This window comes from Podarcis vaucheri, assembly GCF_965113315.1.
Source record: "Podarcis vaucheri genome assembly, chromosome: 5".
Classification (NCBI taxonomy): domain Eukaryota; kingdom Metazoa; phylum Chordata; class Lepidosauria; order Squamata; family Lacertidae; genus Podarcis; species Podarcis vaucheri.
Window position 1 is genome coordinate 27763284 of NC_138763.1, and position 16748 is coordinate 27780031.

The window sequence follows — 16748 nt, forward strand, 5'->3', positions numbered from 1 at the left end:
GGTGCTCACAGACTGTTTGCTTAATGATCTGCTCCAGAATCTTCCCTGCTATTGATGTCAGACTGACTGGGCGGTAATTATTTGGGTCCTCTCTTTTCCCCTTTTTGAAAATAGGGACAACATTTGCCCTCCTCCAGTCTGCCGGGACTTCGCCTGTTCTCCAGGAATTCTCAAAGATGACTGCCAGTGGTTCTGAGATCACATCTGCCAGTTCTTTTAATACTCTTGGATGCAGTTCATCTGGCCCTGGAGACTTGAATACATCTAATCTAGCCAAATATTCTTGTACTATCTCCTTAGTTATTCTGGGCTGTGTTTCCTTTGCTGAATCATTTGCTTCAAATTCTTCAGGTCGGGCATTGTCTTCTTTATCGGAGAAGACTGAGGCAAAGAAGGCATTGAGGAGTTCAGCCCTTTCTGTGTCCCCTGTTTGCATTTCACCATCTTCTCCTCTGAGTGACCCCACTGTTTCTTTGTTCTTCCTTTTGCTACGAACATACCCATAAAAGCCTTTTTTGTTGCTTTTAACCTCTCTAGCAAGCCTGAGTTCATTCTGTGCTTTAGCTTTTCTGACTTTGTGTCTACACGTGCTGGCTATTTGTTTGAATTCCTCTTTGGTGGTTTCCCCCCTTTTCCATTTTTTGTACACATCCTTTTTTAATCTTAATTCAGTTAAAAGTTCTTTAGATAGCCACCCTGGTTTCTTTAGGCACCTTCCATGTTTTCGTCTCATTGGTATTGCCTGACGTTGTGCTTTTACTATCTCCGTCTTAACAAACTCCCAGCCATCATGAACTCCCTTTCCTTTTAGTATTGCTGTCCATGGGATCTCACCTAGCACTTCCCTAAGTTTTATGAAGTCGGCTTTCTTAAAGTCAAGAAATTGAGTCCTAGTATGCTTGGCTGCTACTTTCCGCTGTATAGTAAACTTCAGAAGAGCATGATCACTCGCGCCTAATGATCCTTCCACATCTACCCCACTAACCAGGTCATCAACATTGGTTAGGACCAGGTCTAAAATGGCTGTTCCTCTTGTTGCTTCTCCCACTTTCTGGACAATGAAGTTGTCTGCAAGGCCAGTGAGGAATCTGTTTGACCTTATGCTCTTGGCTGAGTTTGACGTCCAACAAATATCCGGGTAATTGAAGTCTCCCATTACTACTATCTCCCTTCCTTTTGCATGCTTGGCCATCTGTTCCAGGAAGGCATCATCTATGTCCTCCGTTTGGCTTGGGGATCTATAGTAAACTCCCACAATGAGGTCTCTGTTATTCTTCTCTCCCTGAATTTTGACCCAAATGCTCTCACTTTGGCTTTGAGGTTCTAAATCTTGGATCTCTTCACAGGTATACACACCCCTGACATATAACGCCACTCCTCCTCCTTTCTTGTCTGGTCTGTTTCTCTGAAATAGATTGTATCCCTCCATTATTACATTCCAATCGTGGGACTTATCCCACCAGGTTTCAGTGATGCCTATTATGTCATATTTAGTTTGCTGTACCAAGAGCTCAAGCTCATCTTGTTTATTTCCCATGCTTTGCGCATTAGTGTACAGACATTGAAGTCCATTAATCATTCCCCCGTGTCTCTTATTTAAGGATTTTTTCCTCCCTCCACTAGGTCCGCGTGCTGTTTGCTCCATTTGGTCTATGACATTTGGATGATCATCTTCATTAATTGATAGACTCCTACCTTCAGGAGCACTGTCTCCCTCCCCCACATTAGTCAGTTTAAAGCCCTCCTGATGAGGTTTCTGAGATTTTTGGCAAAAACATTTCTCCCAACCGTTGTGAGGTGCAGCCCATCACTTGCCAGAAGTCCATCTTCAAGAAACTGCAGTCCGTGATCTAAGAATCCAAACCGTTCCTGTTTACACCATTTGCGAAGCCAGCTGTTCACTTCCACTATTTTCCCCTCTCTCCCTGGGCCACGTCGTTCAACTGGGAGGACAGACGAGATGACAATTTGTGCATTTAGTTGCTTCAATTTCCTGCCGAGAGCCTCGTAGTCTCTTTTGATCTTCTGGAGGCTATTGCTTGCAGTGTCATTGGTTCCCACATGAACCAAGAGGAAGGGGTATTCGTCAGTGGGTTTTATGATTCCTTGTAGTCGTTCAGTTACATCTTGGATCTTAGCCCCGGGGAGACAGCACACTTCCCGAGACATCTTGTCAGGCCCACAGATCACTGCTTCTGTTCCCCTCAGTAGGGAATCCCCTATCACCACTACACGCCTCCTCTTGGGTTTGGTCGGGGTTCTTCCGTGAGCTGTCCGTTCCAAGGTCGCCTGCACATTCCCTGAGGACTGACTTTGCTGCTCGTCTTCATATACCTGATCGACTGTAATGAGGGAGAGATCCTCAAATGGAGTCTGCTCTTCGTCTTCCATGCTAGGGGAGAGGACCTCAAAGCGATTGTGTATTTCTAAACAATCAGAGTGAACCCTGGGCCTCCTACTTCTTTGAGTCACGTTTCTCCATATATCTGGCTCCTGTGTTGGTGAACTAGCCTCCTTCTCAGGGGAGTCCCCTGTCTCCTCCCTGGTGGAGACGGTGTGCTCTGTTGCTTCCAAGAAGAGCTCCAGCTCTCTAATTCTTTGGAGCGTAGCTACACGTTCCTCCAGTTGCTGGACTTTGTCTTTTAAAAGGGCAATCAACATGCAATTGCTGCAGGTAAAGCTGCCTGCAACCTTTGGCAAGATGGCAAACATTGCGCAGGAATCGCAGGCGACTGCAGCTGTTCCCTCCCCTTCCATCTTGAGATCGTGTCGTTGGGGGTGGCTACAGAGGTCCTCCATCATAAAAAGCTTGAGGACAGGACAAATAACTTCCCCCCCACACACAAAAAAACCCCTAGGTCTCCCCCAACAAACGTTTGAGACTAGCTCCCCTAAATCTAAAAGATGGCTATAACTGCGCGCGCCGCTAGGCGCGCGCCGCTAGGCGCGCGCCGCTGCCCTTCAGACTCTGATAAGCTCCTCCCACAGCTAATCCCCTGCCTCAACAGAAACCCTGTTCTACCAGAAACCCTGACTTCTACCAGACATGTCAGATTCCCCATCTGTTCAAAGAATCTTCATAGCACAGAGTTGATGTAGTTTGCCATCATGAGAGATGTTTTCCTATGGTGCTGACCTCCGCCCCGCTTCATGTTCCTGCTAAGGAAGCATTTGTACCTTTTATACAAACGCTGTTTGATTGCCTTCAGAGTTTTATGTGACTTGGAGCCCCTTTCTATGTCCCCATAGTGGTGTGTGCTTGCTCTCTGGTCAATAAGGGTAGAGTGGCTAGAGTCTCAGACTAGAACTGGGGAAATCCAGGTTCAAATCTCCACTCAGCCATGAAGATTACTGGGTGATCTTGGGCCACTCTCAAACCAGATCAGCCTACCTTTCAGGGTTGTTGTGATGATAAAATGTGAAGGAGAACCATGCATGCTGTCCCTTTGGAGGAAAGATGGGGTTAGTGTGATAATGTTTCAAGTCCCCCCCCCTGCAAAAATGTAAAGAGACACTCTCTTTTTATTTTTTGCTCCACCCACTATGCACCTCTGGCATGAGGCTACACTGGAAATAATGGAACCAATCTCGTACTTTCGTATTCAGTTTCTCATGGCTCTTTAATTTCAATTTATCACCTTCTTGTTTCAAAATTTCCCAATACTTTGGCCACTTGGCCTCCATATTGAGTTTTTTCACCTCTTTAGCCTCCAAGGGTGACAACCATCTAGGAGTTTTGTTTTCTAACAAATCTTTATATCTAGTCCAAACATTGTAAAGTGCTTTTCTGACAATGTGATTTTTAAAGGCCTTATGCACTTTAACTTTATCATACCATAAATATGCATGCCATCCAAATCCATTGTTAAAACCTTCTAAATCCAAGATATCTGTATTCTTGAGGAGCATCCACTCTTTCATCCAGCAGGGCTCCCAGTACATTTCCGAGCACAATTCAAAGTGTTGGTGCTGACCTTTAAAGCCCTAAACGGCCTCGGCCCAGTATACCTGAAGGAGCGTCTCCACCCCCTTTTCAATGGGGGCCTCATTCTTTTCCAGTGTAGCCTTATGCCAGAGGTGCATAGTGGGTGGAGCAAAAAAAAAAAAGAGAGTGTCTCTTTACATTTTTGCAGTGGGTTACTTTGCATCCATACAAATGCCTGGTGTTTCCACCACCTCCCCCCCCCCCACACCTGCATACACAAAACTCTCAGTCCTCCAATGTTTCAAGTCCCAGCACTACACGGACAGGGCCAATTGTATGACTCCTCTCTAGACATTTGTCGACTTCCCCCTCCTGGCTGTGGTTGAGTGGAAATTACCTGTGCTTTCCTGTCACTGTAGAGCTGGGCTTTCAGATATTATTACCACAGAGTGAGAAAAGTGATTCCTGTGCCACTGTAGTAATACATGAAAAGGTCCCCCGCTGACATCCAAAATGTAGGGCCAAAACGTTTCGTCAATTACTTAACACCTTTGCATTTATTAAAAAGTTGTCCTTGATGAATCTGACAGTTGACTGAAAAGTGGTAGCATTATAGAAATGCTTCTAAAACCTGCAGGTTCCACGTGCCATCTAAGAAGAAGTGCTGTCCCCTTTCTTACAGACAGGACAGGCATGAGTCTTCTTAGATTCTGCCTGCGATGACATGGATATTGATCCTTTAAAAGCAAAGAAAACAAAACTTTCACCCCAGAAGTATTGCTCTTAGTCACACATAGGTGGGCAGGGAAATCCTATCCACACATAACTCTGGGCCAAGAGACATTGCCAACTCTACACGGGTTGAATCGCGGCCATATTCAATGGGAGGGTGGCAATGATGTCACATGACTTTTTGCTGACTGTACAGTACTTGAAAGTACACTTCTTTTGATTATAATCCTGCAGTACTAAATAGAGAATGCATGCTTTATATTGCATACATTATCACACACCTCATCCCTGCTGCTCCGGCACTTCCTGGTTTCATTCTGGGCTGTGTGCCAGAGCTCCCAGCACTGACCTCAGTCATTGACTTCATCCATCTTCTGTTGACCCTTGCCCATGCATTCCAAACTGGACCTCCCAACTTGACCAAGGGAAAAGAGTAGCATTGTTTGTTTGTGATGCTAGTTTAATTCAAATATGTGCAGTTATTGAGAGGCTAAGCTCAGATTAAGCCACCCTAGTCGAGTGGCTTTTGCTGATGTTTGGCTTTCAGATGTCTTGGTCCATGACATCAGTCAGTGGCAGAGCACATGCTGTTAGAATGGAAGATTCCAGTTCCATCTCCACCTCAAAGGAAAACAAACTGGGGGAGACTGGGAACCAAGCTAGGTGCTATGCTATGCTAATATAGGGCATGAGGGTATACAATCTATATATTTATAGCGCTTAAAAAAATGTTTAGGGGTACTCTCATTTTGACTCAAGAAAATCACCATTTTATAGTTCAAATCGGGGGAAATAAATACAGTAAATGGACAAAATTACAAGGAATATGCATTATCTCATGTTACACAGCTGACACCTCACAGTAATTTCCACACTGGCATGGGTTTGTGTCCACTAACATCTTCCCGACTTTCATCAGTAAAACACCACACATCCACATTTCACACTGCTTCACACATTAAATGCTTGCTTCCGTCTGAGACTCAAGAAACACAGGGAAAGGAAATGAGGCCACCATTGGGGGTAGCAATGGAACTGACAATTCACCATGCTAGAGAGGTAACTAATTTTTTTAGTTTCTTCTCCCATTAGATTCACAAAATGTTTAGAGGTATGGTACCCCTGCATCCCCCCAAAAAAGTACTGCATATTTATTTATATCCTACCTTTAAAAGATAAAACCCTCACAAGGTGGCTGGCAATAATTAGTAAATACAGTGATACCTCGGGTTACATACGCTTCAGGTTACAGACGCTTCAGGTTACAGGCTCCACTAACCCAGAAATAGTACCTCAGGTTAAGAACTTTGCTTCAGGATGAGAACAGAAATTGCGCAGCAGTGGCACGGTGGCAGCAGCAGGCCCCATTAGCTAAAGTGGTGCTTCAAGTTAAGAACAGTTACAGGTTAAGAACAGACCTCCCGAACGAATTAAGTTCCTAACCCGAGGTACCACTGTACAGTATATAGAACTAGTGTGGTGTGGTAGTCAGAGTGTTGGACTGGGAACTGGGAGGCAGGGTTCACATCTCTACTTAGCTCTAAACCTCACTCGATGTCATGGACGGGTTGGATGCACAGGAATGGTGGAGGAACCAGCTGAGGAACCCCCAAGAGAAGAAGGCCCAGAGACTGTGGAGTGGTGGTGGTATGATGATGAGTGGTCTGAGGGAGAAGAGAGAGAAGACTGGGAAGGGGAGGTACTGGAAGCTGAGGAGGTAACAGGGCTTAGTGAGCTGGGAGAGTCTGTGGCAGAGAGAAGTTCAGAATGAGAGGCATGAAGCCAAAGCTGGCAAGTGGGAGGAAGGAGGCCAAGAGGCAGAGATGAGTCAGGCTAGTAAATTGTTAACTCCAACGTTGAACAGTATGATTTACTGCCAGCTCGCTCTGTGGCACTGGATGACCTCGAGCCACTCACTGTCCCTCTGCCTAACCTACTTCACTGGGTTGATGAGAAGGATAAAATGTGGAGAACTATGGACACCACCTTGAGCACCTTGGATGGAAGGTGGGGTTTAAATGAAATAAATCAATAGACAGATAGAAGGCTTAAAAGCTAAAGAGGCAGCCCTATAGCAAGATCTGCTAGGATGAGTGGGGTTCAAATTAATCAAACATTTAGCTGAGCTGAGAGTTTCCCAGTGTATCTTCCCCATCCCAGCTCAACTGGGCTGCTGCCAGCTAAGCCAGGTCTGGTGGAGCTCAAGCTGGGGGTGGGACCAGAGAGGGAGAACTTAGGCTGGATCCTAAGTCCATTCAACTCAGTCACATGACCTGGCCACCTGGACTAAGTTAAGTCCATGTGAGCAGTACATGTGAAAAGGATCTAGGAGTCTTGGTTGACCACAAACTTGACATGAGCCAACAGTGTGACGCGGCAGCTAAAAAAGCCAATGCAATTCTGGGCTGCATCAATAGGAGTATAGCATCTAGATCAAGGGAAGTAATAGTGCCACTGTATTCTGCTCTGGTCAGACCACACCTGGAGTACTGTGTCCAGTTCTGGGCACCACAATTCAAGAAGGACACTGACAAACTGGAACGTGTCCAGAGGAGGGCAACCAAAATGGTCAAAGGCCTGGAAATGATGCCTTATGAGGAACGGCTAAGGGAGCTGGGCATGTTTAGCCTGGAGAAGAGGAGGTTAAGGGGTGATATGATAGCCATGTTCAAATATATAAAAGGATGTCACATAGAGGAGGGAGAAAGGTTGTTTTCTGCTGCTCCGGAGAAGCGGACACGGAGCAATGGATCCAAACTACAAGAAAGAAGATTCCACCTAAACATTAGGAAGAACTTCCTGACAGTAAGAGCTGTTCGACAGTGGAATTTGCTGCCAAGGAGTGTGGTGGAGTCTCCTACTTTGGAGGTCTTTAAGCAGAGGCTTGACAACCATATGTCAGGAGTGCTCTGATGGTGTTTCCTGCTTGGCAGGGGGTTGGACTCAATGGCCCTTGTGGTCTCTTCCAACTCTATGATTCTATGATTCTATGATTCTATGATTCTAAGTCAGCAAAAACGGTGGTGCAGCTCAGACACTATTTTAAAGGCTTGTTTAGGCCGACACAGCCGGTGGTAGCCCTGCTCCTGAATGGAGTTTGGATTTGGTGTACCAGCTTAATTTACATCAAACTTGCTTTACGCCAGCCTCATGGGTATAGGATTGCTCCTAAACTAGGAAATTAAACAATTATACGCAATTAAACACGAAGCGAAATAAAGCCAGCAGTAAAAAGCTGGATGAAATTCAAAGGTGATTTTAAATGAATGAATGAATGAATGAATGAATGAATGAATAAATCCACCCACCCACCCACCCACCCACCCACCCATCCACTTAAAACCCATCAGTGAGGGTACCACGTCCACCTCCTGGGGGAAAGGATTGCAAAGATGAAGGTCTACCATTAAAGGCTTCTCCCTGCCCTCCATCAATCTCATGGTATTTAGCGGCAGGCCTGCGAGCAGTGCCTTTCTGTGTATTTAAATCTCTGCCAAATTAAGATTTTTGTATATTGAATATTTTATAAGGGCACTGCTGGGGAAAGGGAGTGAAATGATAAAAAAGCTCTTCACTGTCAGAAGTGTGCCAAAACAGAAACTCATTTTTTTTTTGCCTCAAAGGCAGGCCTGCTTTGCTCATAAAATATTTAGTCAGTTTTTTAAAAAATATAATGTGTTAATTTTAAAACATTTAAACAGATATTTAGCAGCTCTTTAAAAGTTCATCCAAAGAAGAGGGTAAGCAAAGGACATAGTATATCAATCTGGGCTGGACACAGGAAGCTGGTTTTCAAAGATCCCAACAGATAAGGCCAAACCACAACTAGATTTATGTTCCCCCGGAGAAATCTGTGCTGAGAAATCTTCATCCCACTCCACTGACCATTTGTTGGTGTCAGAGTTCCAGCAGATCTGTAGACAAAGAATTCCTCCTACAGTGAAGAGAATGGGAGAAACCACTTCATGTGACCTCGAGGTTGCATTTTCAAGCATTGGCTTGTGTATGGGGCTCTGGATTGTAAGGATGGAGACAAAATCAGATTCTGTTCACATTAACAGAACCTATGTTCAGTGGTGCCTCAGGTTACACATGCTACAGGTTACAGAGTCCACTAACCCAGAAATAGTACCTCGGGTTAAGAACTTTGCTTCAGAATGAGAACAGAAATCGCATGGTGGCAACGCGGCGGCAGCGGGAGGCCCCATTAGCTAAAGTGGTGCCTCAGGTTAAGAACAGTTTCAGGTTAAGAATGGACCTCCAGAACGAATTAAGTTCTTAACCCGAGGTACCACTGTACTTCACATTTTCCAAAACAATAAGAGAACTGAAACCCTTCAAAATGTACAATTCTCCAAATTAGTTCTTCAGTCACGTAACGTGTTTAAAAATGCATACGCTGGGGTAAAGTGTGCACAGAAATGCATATATTACTGAAAGTGACACACACAATTGCAAACAGGAAGAGAGGTAGCTAGCTCAGCTCATGCAATAAGGCTATTGCACCATTTGTTTCGTTAGCAAGCAGGTGCCAGGCAGAGGGTGGCAGTGAGTGAGTTGTTGGAGGAAACAGCCATTTTGCACCATGCAGCTTCCCCTGAACCTCTTCAGCTAGCCTGATGCCCTCTGATGTGGCAGCGAGTGCTGCTGTTGCCAGTGCTGAAGTGAGAGTCACCTGCCGGTCCAGTTTATTTCTGTACATAGGAAACTGGAGAGGCAATGGGTCCTTTGGGGCACAAAAGATGTTTGGGCCAGCCCTGAATGGGCAAAGGACACGACTCTTTCAAATACATGTAAGCTGGCAACTCTAGCATGAATGGTTAACTTCCTACTGCTTACAACGTAAATAACAAAAACTGGAAAGGAAGGTCGGATATTATCTTGGCTATGACAGCCTGGTAAGAAACAAGTAGGGGTGATGTTCTTGCTATGTTAATGGGGGAAACGTTAAACAGGGGTGGGGAGCCTCAGACCCAAATTTTGCCCTCCATTCCCCTCTCCCCAGACCACCTGACTCAGACCACCTGGTTTGCATCCAGTATTTTTTTCTCAGGGGATCTGCACAGAGACTGCTCTTGGCATTGTCATGTCTGAGTTGCGCAGCACAGTAGTGTATTATATATACAACTCTTAATCTTCCAAGATTAATCTAAACTGCCAACTTCCTGTAGGCTTCTTTGGTGGCCTAAGCTTCAATTATGGAACCTCTCTACATTTCCCCAGAACCACAGGTTCAAATCTCAGTAGGGCTGACTCAGCCTTTGCTTCCACTAATATAATGCTGCAATTCTAGGCATACTGCCTGGGAAGGAAGTCCCATTTAATTCAGCGAGGCTTACTTTTGAGTAAACAGGCTTAGGATCACCAGACCGTAAAGATGTCCATCTAGAACAAGCTTCCTTGAGGGCAGCACCAATTATTTGTGAAATTTAATTATTCTCCCCTTAGCTGTTTACACACACTGAATCTTCCCTCCACACAGCACATATCTCAGACTGTCTCCACTAGTCATATCAGATGAAATGAGAAGTGAGGGTGGTGAAGAAAGTTCTGGTGGTATGGTAAGGGTGGTAGGACAGAAAAGGGAGGTCACTATTAGCAACACTGTTGACTCCCCCTGTCCCATCCACCAACTGTGGTAAAGCTTTATACAGTGGTACCTCTGGTTATGAACTTCATTCATTCCGGAGGTCCGTTCTTAACCTGAGGTACCAATTTAGCTAATGGGGCCTCCCGCTGCCACTTTGCCGCTGCTGCACGATTTCTGTTCTCATCCTGAGGTGAAGTTCTTAACCCAAGGTACTACTTCTGGGTTAGCGGAGTCTGTAACCCGAAGTGTTTGTAACCCGAGGTACCACTGTAGCTTACATTTACAGAGCAAAATAACCTCTTGAATTATATACCCAGCACATGGAACCTTACAAAAGGACAATATGAGTGGACTCTCAGTGCCCTTACCACAGCAAAAAGACTGATACTGATGAATTGGGAAAATAAAAACGAGGCTCCCTTCTATGATCGGATTGAAGACATACAAACTTGCAACATATGAACAACTTGCATGTTCACAGACTTGCCATGGACGAATTCAATGATGTGTGGAATCCATTCTTACAAATACTGTAATAGGTTAAGATCTGGTGAAGTACAATAATATTTGTAAAATATACAGTTTTGGGTTCCTCCCCCCCATATTTTCCCTTCAACACAGGTTCTGTTTCTCTTTTTCTCTTTTATTTACATCTCACCATGTATAGTGCACATATAATTAGGAACTTTTTGAATTTTCAATAAAGATGTTAAATAATAATAATAATAATAATAATAATAATAATAATAATAATAATAATAGATTTATGTCTGTTTCGACCAGGAATGGTTGATTCTAGCACCATGTTTTTAATTTTAATTTTTGCTAGAGCTGTCATATGGACAAGGCTAAGGTTGCAATACTCTACACACACAACTGAAGTCCAAATGATTGATTGATTGATTTTTTGCCTGTACAGTGGTACCTCGGGTTAAGTACTTAATTCGTTCTGGAGGTCTGTTCTTGACCTGAAACTGTTCTTAACCTGAAGCACCACTTTAGCTAATGGGGCCTCCTGCTGCCACTGTGTCGCCGGAGGACGATTTCTGTTCTCATCCTGAAGCAAAGTTCTTAACCTGAAGCACTATTTCTGGGTTAGCGGAGTCTGTAACCTGAAGCGTATGTAACCTGAAGCATCTGTAACCTGAGGTACCACTGTATTACCCTTCATCCAAGCATCACAGGGAGGTTTACAATATAAAACACCAAGATACATAACATAGTTGATCACAGAATCATAGAGTTGGAAAAGGACCACAAGATCATCTAGTCCAACCCCCTGCAATGCAGGAATCTTTTGCCCTATGTGGGGCTCAAACCCTTGGCCTTGAGATTAAGTCTCATGCTCTGCCAGCTGTAACAAGGAAAAACAGCAGCCTGCTAGAGACCTCCAGGAAACCTATAAGCAGGGCATGAAGATAGGGGCTCCTCGCTTCTGTTCGCTTTGCTTGAAATTGGTATTCACAGGCCCACCATCTCTGAGCAAGGAGGTTCTATTCAGTTTCCAAGGCTGATAGGGGTTTTTTTTGCAGGTTTTTCATATTCTGACAGCTATATTAACTATTCCATGTTGGACAACACATCTGCCATTGTGTAATCATGTGGCAGGGAGCCATAGCAATCTTGGCTCCATGGTGCTTGGGCCAGTATGATGCACAGAGCCATAAACCTCTGCCATGTGCACATGTTATGGTTTTGTATTTAATCTGATACAATTATGCAAAATAAGCATTTATATCGAAATATGCTGCCAGAAAGCAAAGCAGAGCTTCTTTTTATACCCACCAGCCAAATTCTGCAATGGTTTATATTCTGGAGGAGAAATAGCCTTCCTGGTGTGGGAAAGCAGGAGGAGGAGAAAGAAAAGCCTGCAATGTGTTTATTCTTTTAAAATAGACAATAAGGTTCTGGACGTTGTGCGCCATGCCATAACCTATTAGGACACCATTGCTTGCTTTGAGAGAAAACAACAACAAAATAACACTCTGGGCTGCATTCTGAAATCAGTTAAATAAATGTCATCATCACATCATTCAGAAGCACAAAATTAATACAATTATATGTCACAATGAAAAGCAGATGGAAGCTAAACAGAAGCAGTTGCATTCAGATGTAAAGCCTACATTGTAAAAACAATACAAAAAGCCAACAGCAATCACCAGCCTTAATTTGTGTTGGATTTTTATGAAATTTTCCAAGATGCCACGAAGCAAATTTCAGACTATATATTGTGTAAATATTTTTGCACTATGAAGTATTTAACATAAAGTAATGTATATCATGGGGACGTGGCAAGCAGACACAGGTGATTAATATCGTTTTCACAAGTAACATTAACCAAAAAATAAATAAATTCTGGAATGCGCTGCTCTATAGATGAGCAGTTTTACAAATGAGCACTGTGGCAGCCTTTCTTGTTATATGTGTGACTCCATAACACACAGTTTTTCCACAGTTCAATCTCTCAATATCTTTCACTTCCACAAAAAGTCATTTTTATTAGGGCCATGGCACAAGGAGAGACTGTTTAACCCTCCCCCCTTGGATCATTTGCTCAATTTAAGTCCTAGCTCAATGTTGCTATTACCAGAGGGCCATAATATGGTACCCCAGTCTCTCTCTCTCTCTCTCTTTCACACACACACACACACACAGGCTCTGGCGCACTGAGTGGGACAATAGGGGGTCCAAAAATTGATCAAGAAGGTGGTTTCTGCATGAGGGAAGTGAGGGGTAGATGGGGCTTGTCAGCCTGGGAAGGTAGCCCATCTAGGAGAAGGAAAACTCTGTTCCTAAACCACCACTGCCTTGCAGGATATATTTGTTAGGAGAAAAGGCTAAAGAGCAAACTCTTCACAAATCTGCAGTGGAGTCCCTATCACAGTTGGGTGGCACCCTGTACACCTCATGCGGGCAACTCCATCAGCCAAGCTGGTGCCAAACGTATTGCTCTGCTTTCCTTTGGCAGAGCAAGGCTGAGATTGGGGTCCTGTCGTCTGGGCAGCCCAGGACCCCCGTACACACTGCCCCAGTTTCCACCATGGGGAGGTCACTTCGGTGCTGCAAACACTGCAGTTTGGATTCCCCCCTCCCTGAAGCACACTCCAATGTCTCTAAAGCCCAGGCTTCCTCAAACTCGACCCTCCAGAGGTTTTTGGCCTACAACTCCCATGATCCCTAGCTAGCAGGACCAGTGGTCAGGGATGATGGGAATTGTAGTCTCAAAACATCTGGAGGGCCGAGTCTGAGGAAGCCTGCTCAAGACAGACAGATGTCAAAAACAGAGGGGGAATCTATGTCTCCTATCCAAATCAGGAGCCCCACATTTGCTTTAAGTGGTCATAGATTTCTCATGCCATGTGAAAACAGTAAACATGTGATTCAGTGCCAAACAGAATAGGAGTGAGCCATTTTGAAGCCATTTGTACAGTCTTACCCAGGTACAATTGAACCTGGGGATTTTACAGAAGGACAGAGTAAAAAGTGATCCCTCAAACAAGCAAATTCACGCACAAGACAAACTTACTGCACAAAAAAACTCAAGTATGCCCCACAGTCCCAGTTCAGCTTTATTGAGAAAGCTAGCCAAAGGCTTGCAAATTCAGACACCGCTATTCACACTGAGAATGTGTGTTCTACCCAAAAGGTTTTGCATTCCATTTTCAGATATGGAAAATGCAAAAAAGCATACAAGTAAACAGAAAGTGCCCTGAGCGTCACTTGTAAAATGGGATTAATTTTGGAAGTGGCTGTTTTGTGGAGTGCTAGGCTGTAAGAATTTTCTGAAATTGAGGGACTGTGCACAGATATCACAATGTTTGGATTTGCAAGCCTTTGGTAAACTGTAACTGCTTTTAAATGTTTTAATTGTACATGTTTTTAGAATGTTTCAACTGTTTTGGAATGTTTTTAAATTCTGGCGGAAGGGCGGGGTATCAACCCGACAAATAAATAAATGCATTGGCGACAGTAACAATTAACGCCAGGAAATCCCTAAACAAATATCGAAACTCTTTACAGGAAGAGACTTGGGGGTGGTATCTAAAACCCCGTGTACACTGTACATTTAAAGCACACCCCCTACGCCCAAAGAATTCTTGGAATTCACAGAGCTACTATTCCCAATGCACTGATTTCAGTGGGTCTACTCTTAGTATGACTAACGTCGGAGATCCTTGGCACTGTTAGAACTACCATGGGGGGGGGGGCGGGGGCGGGAGGCAACAATAACTAGTAACAACTGCTTATCATTTGCAACACATTTTACGTGAATAGTACTTATTCTGCAATACAGGCATCCTACTCGGATAGCTCATTTGGTTAGAGCCTGGTGTTGATAATGCCAAGGTTGCGGGTTCGATCCTCCTATGGGGCAACCGCGTATTTCTGCATTGCACTAGATTATCCTCAGAGTCCCTTCCAATTCTGCAATTCTATTTTTCTACTCCACGCGCTACTTTGCTCCTCTAAAGTAACACCAACGTAACTGCATCAACCGACGGTTAAAGCATCCCACGGCCACCAGTTCCGTCCCAACGCCGCCCTAGGCAGCAGCTGTCACTTGTTAGCTCGCCGTCATTCCTGCCCCCTTAAAGCTGCAGAGACCGAGAAGAGCACCTCTTAGGATGGGAAAAGCAGCCCGGCGCCAGAGGACCGACGGCGCTTGCCAAAAGTCCAAGTCCGGGTCTGGGCAAGGGCTTCACGTCTCTACCGAGCATGTGCGAAGGCTTCCCATTTGCTCCTGCGAGGGCGCCAGAGGATGTCCTCGCACCGGCAGGGTCCAGGCGCGCCTGGGGGACGCGCAAGGAGGGAGACACCCCTTTCCCCACCCCACCCACCCCTCGGGCTTGCTCCCCCTCCCTTGCCAGCCCCCCGGCCAATAGCTGGGAGGACCCGGCAGCACTTTGGGTAGCTGCTCTCCTCTGGCCGCGCCCGGGGCTCCCCGACGGCCACCCCTCCCGCTCGCCTTATAAAGGCTCCAACGCGCACCGACGGCTCCCTTTGCCTGGTTCCCTTAAGCGAGGGCCAGACGGCGGCGGGATCCGCGGCGCTGCCTCCACCTGATCGCATCTTCCGGAACGCTTCCCCGCTGCTCCTTCGGCGAGTGGATCGAGCGGATCTTTCTCTTTCTTTCTCCTCCCGGCACTTTTTCATCACGACCCTTCTTCTGGAGGATCCCCACCCCCCGCGAAGCAATTCCCTTCTGGAGTTCACGGCGGCCCCACGCGCTTCGAACAAGGGAACGGGGAAACCGGCCGGCCGAGCGCCTCGCAGGACTCTTGTCGCGGGTGGGAGAGCAGGCGAGGGAGGGAAGAAGGGAAAGAGCCTCTCCGGGTCTTCTGCTTGGCTCTGCTTCGTTTCCTGGCTTGGCTGAAGCGCCGAAGATGGCCAGCTGTAGCAGCAGCGCTGGACCCCTCGCCCTCCTCTTGGCTTTCGCTATCCATCTCCTGCAGCCGACCCACCCCGCCGAGGCCGAGGCCGAGAGATCGCCCATTCCCACCGGTAACTTGACGCACCCGCTCCTGCTTCCCCGACGCCCCCACGTTTTCATTTGAGCCGGGCCTCCTCCATGTTTTTTTTTTTTTTGCGAAGCTTAACCTTAGCGCGCGTGCGGTGAGCAGGGCAGAAGGCGAGAGGGTTCCTTGCCATGTGCAGAGTTGTTGCATAGACCAGCTGATTTCTGAGACGGGTTCACTTCTAGAAGGGAGGGGCTGGTGTGTGGATTTGCGCCCTGGTACTTTTATATGAAATCCACCCTTCCCCCCCAACCCCCCCCCCCACTTTAACATTTGATTAGGTCCACGTTATGACCGAGTAAATGAATGGATTGCTGGTGGAAATCCTGATTTTCTTACATTAAAATTAAAAGGTGACGCTACCCCCACCCCTTTAATCTGAAAGTGGATTCTCTTTAGCTTGGGTTCGTGAAGAGAGAGGAAATATCCCTAGGGGAAATGAGTTTCTTTTGCTGCAAGGCGAGTTTTGCCAGTCCGTTACTTTCTGAGAGACGGGGAGTGAGACTCTCCCCCCCCGAAAAAAAATACCTTCTCATTCAGACCCGGCTTCGGGATCTTCGGACAAAAGCCCCGTTGTTCAAACTGCAGCTGATTTCCCCAGCTCTCAGGCGGGTCTGGCTTGCCTCTTGAGCGCTGAATTTGTTGCACATGCTTTGTGTGTGTTTCTTTCTTTCCCTTCTCCCTGTCACTTTCCTTGTAACATTCATGTGGAACATAAACGTCTGGCGAAGGTTTCCTTGGCCGCCCACCCAGACACAAGTTACAGGCAGCAAGCAGCGTTCCACGCTGAGTCTTTTAAAAGGAGTCCGTTTGAGATACAGTAACGTCAAAAACAAAGTTTCCAAGTTTCAAGAGGAAAACAGTTTCTCCGAGATGCTTAGGTCCATTTTCACTAGGTGTGCATTCTCATGTAGGTTGGCAATTTCCTTAACATGGAAAATGCAGAGAGAGTTAGCAAAGGGAGATGGGTGAGCTTTGCGCTCCT

At 45.8% G+C, this 16748-nt stretch overlaps 1 protein-coding gene across 2 annotated transcripts in view; it reads left to right on the plus strand.

Moving 5' to 3' along the window:
• Positions 1-15131: 15131 nt before the first annotated feature.
• PLOD2 (procollagen-lysine,2-oxoglutarate 5-dioxygenase 2) overlaps positions 15132-16748 on the plus strand; it is a 61724-nt gene continuing 60107 nt past the window's right edge. For both annotated transcript variants that reach the window (XM_082224131.1, XM_082224132.1), the window contains exon 1: positions 15132-15749. In XM_082224131.1, coding sequence (XP_082080257.1) covers positions 15632-15749 — 118 coding nt within the window. In that variant the 5' untranslated portion in view covers positions 15132-15631. The remainder of the gene's footprint in view (positions 15750-16748) is intronic.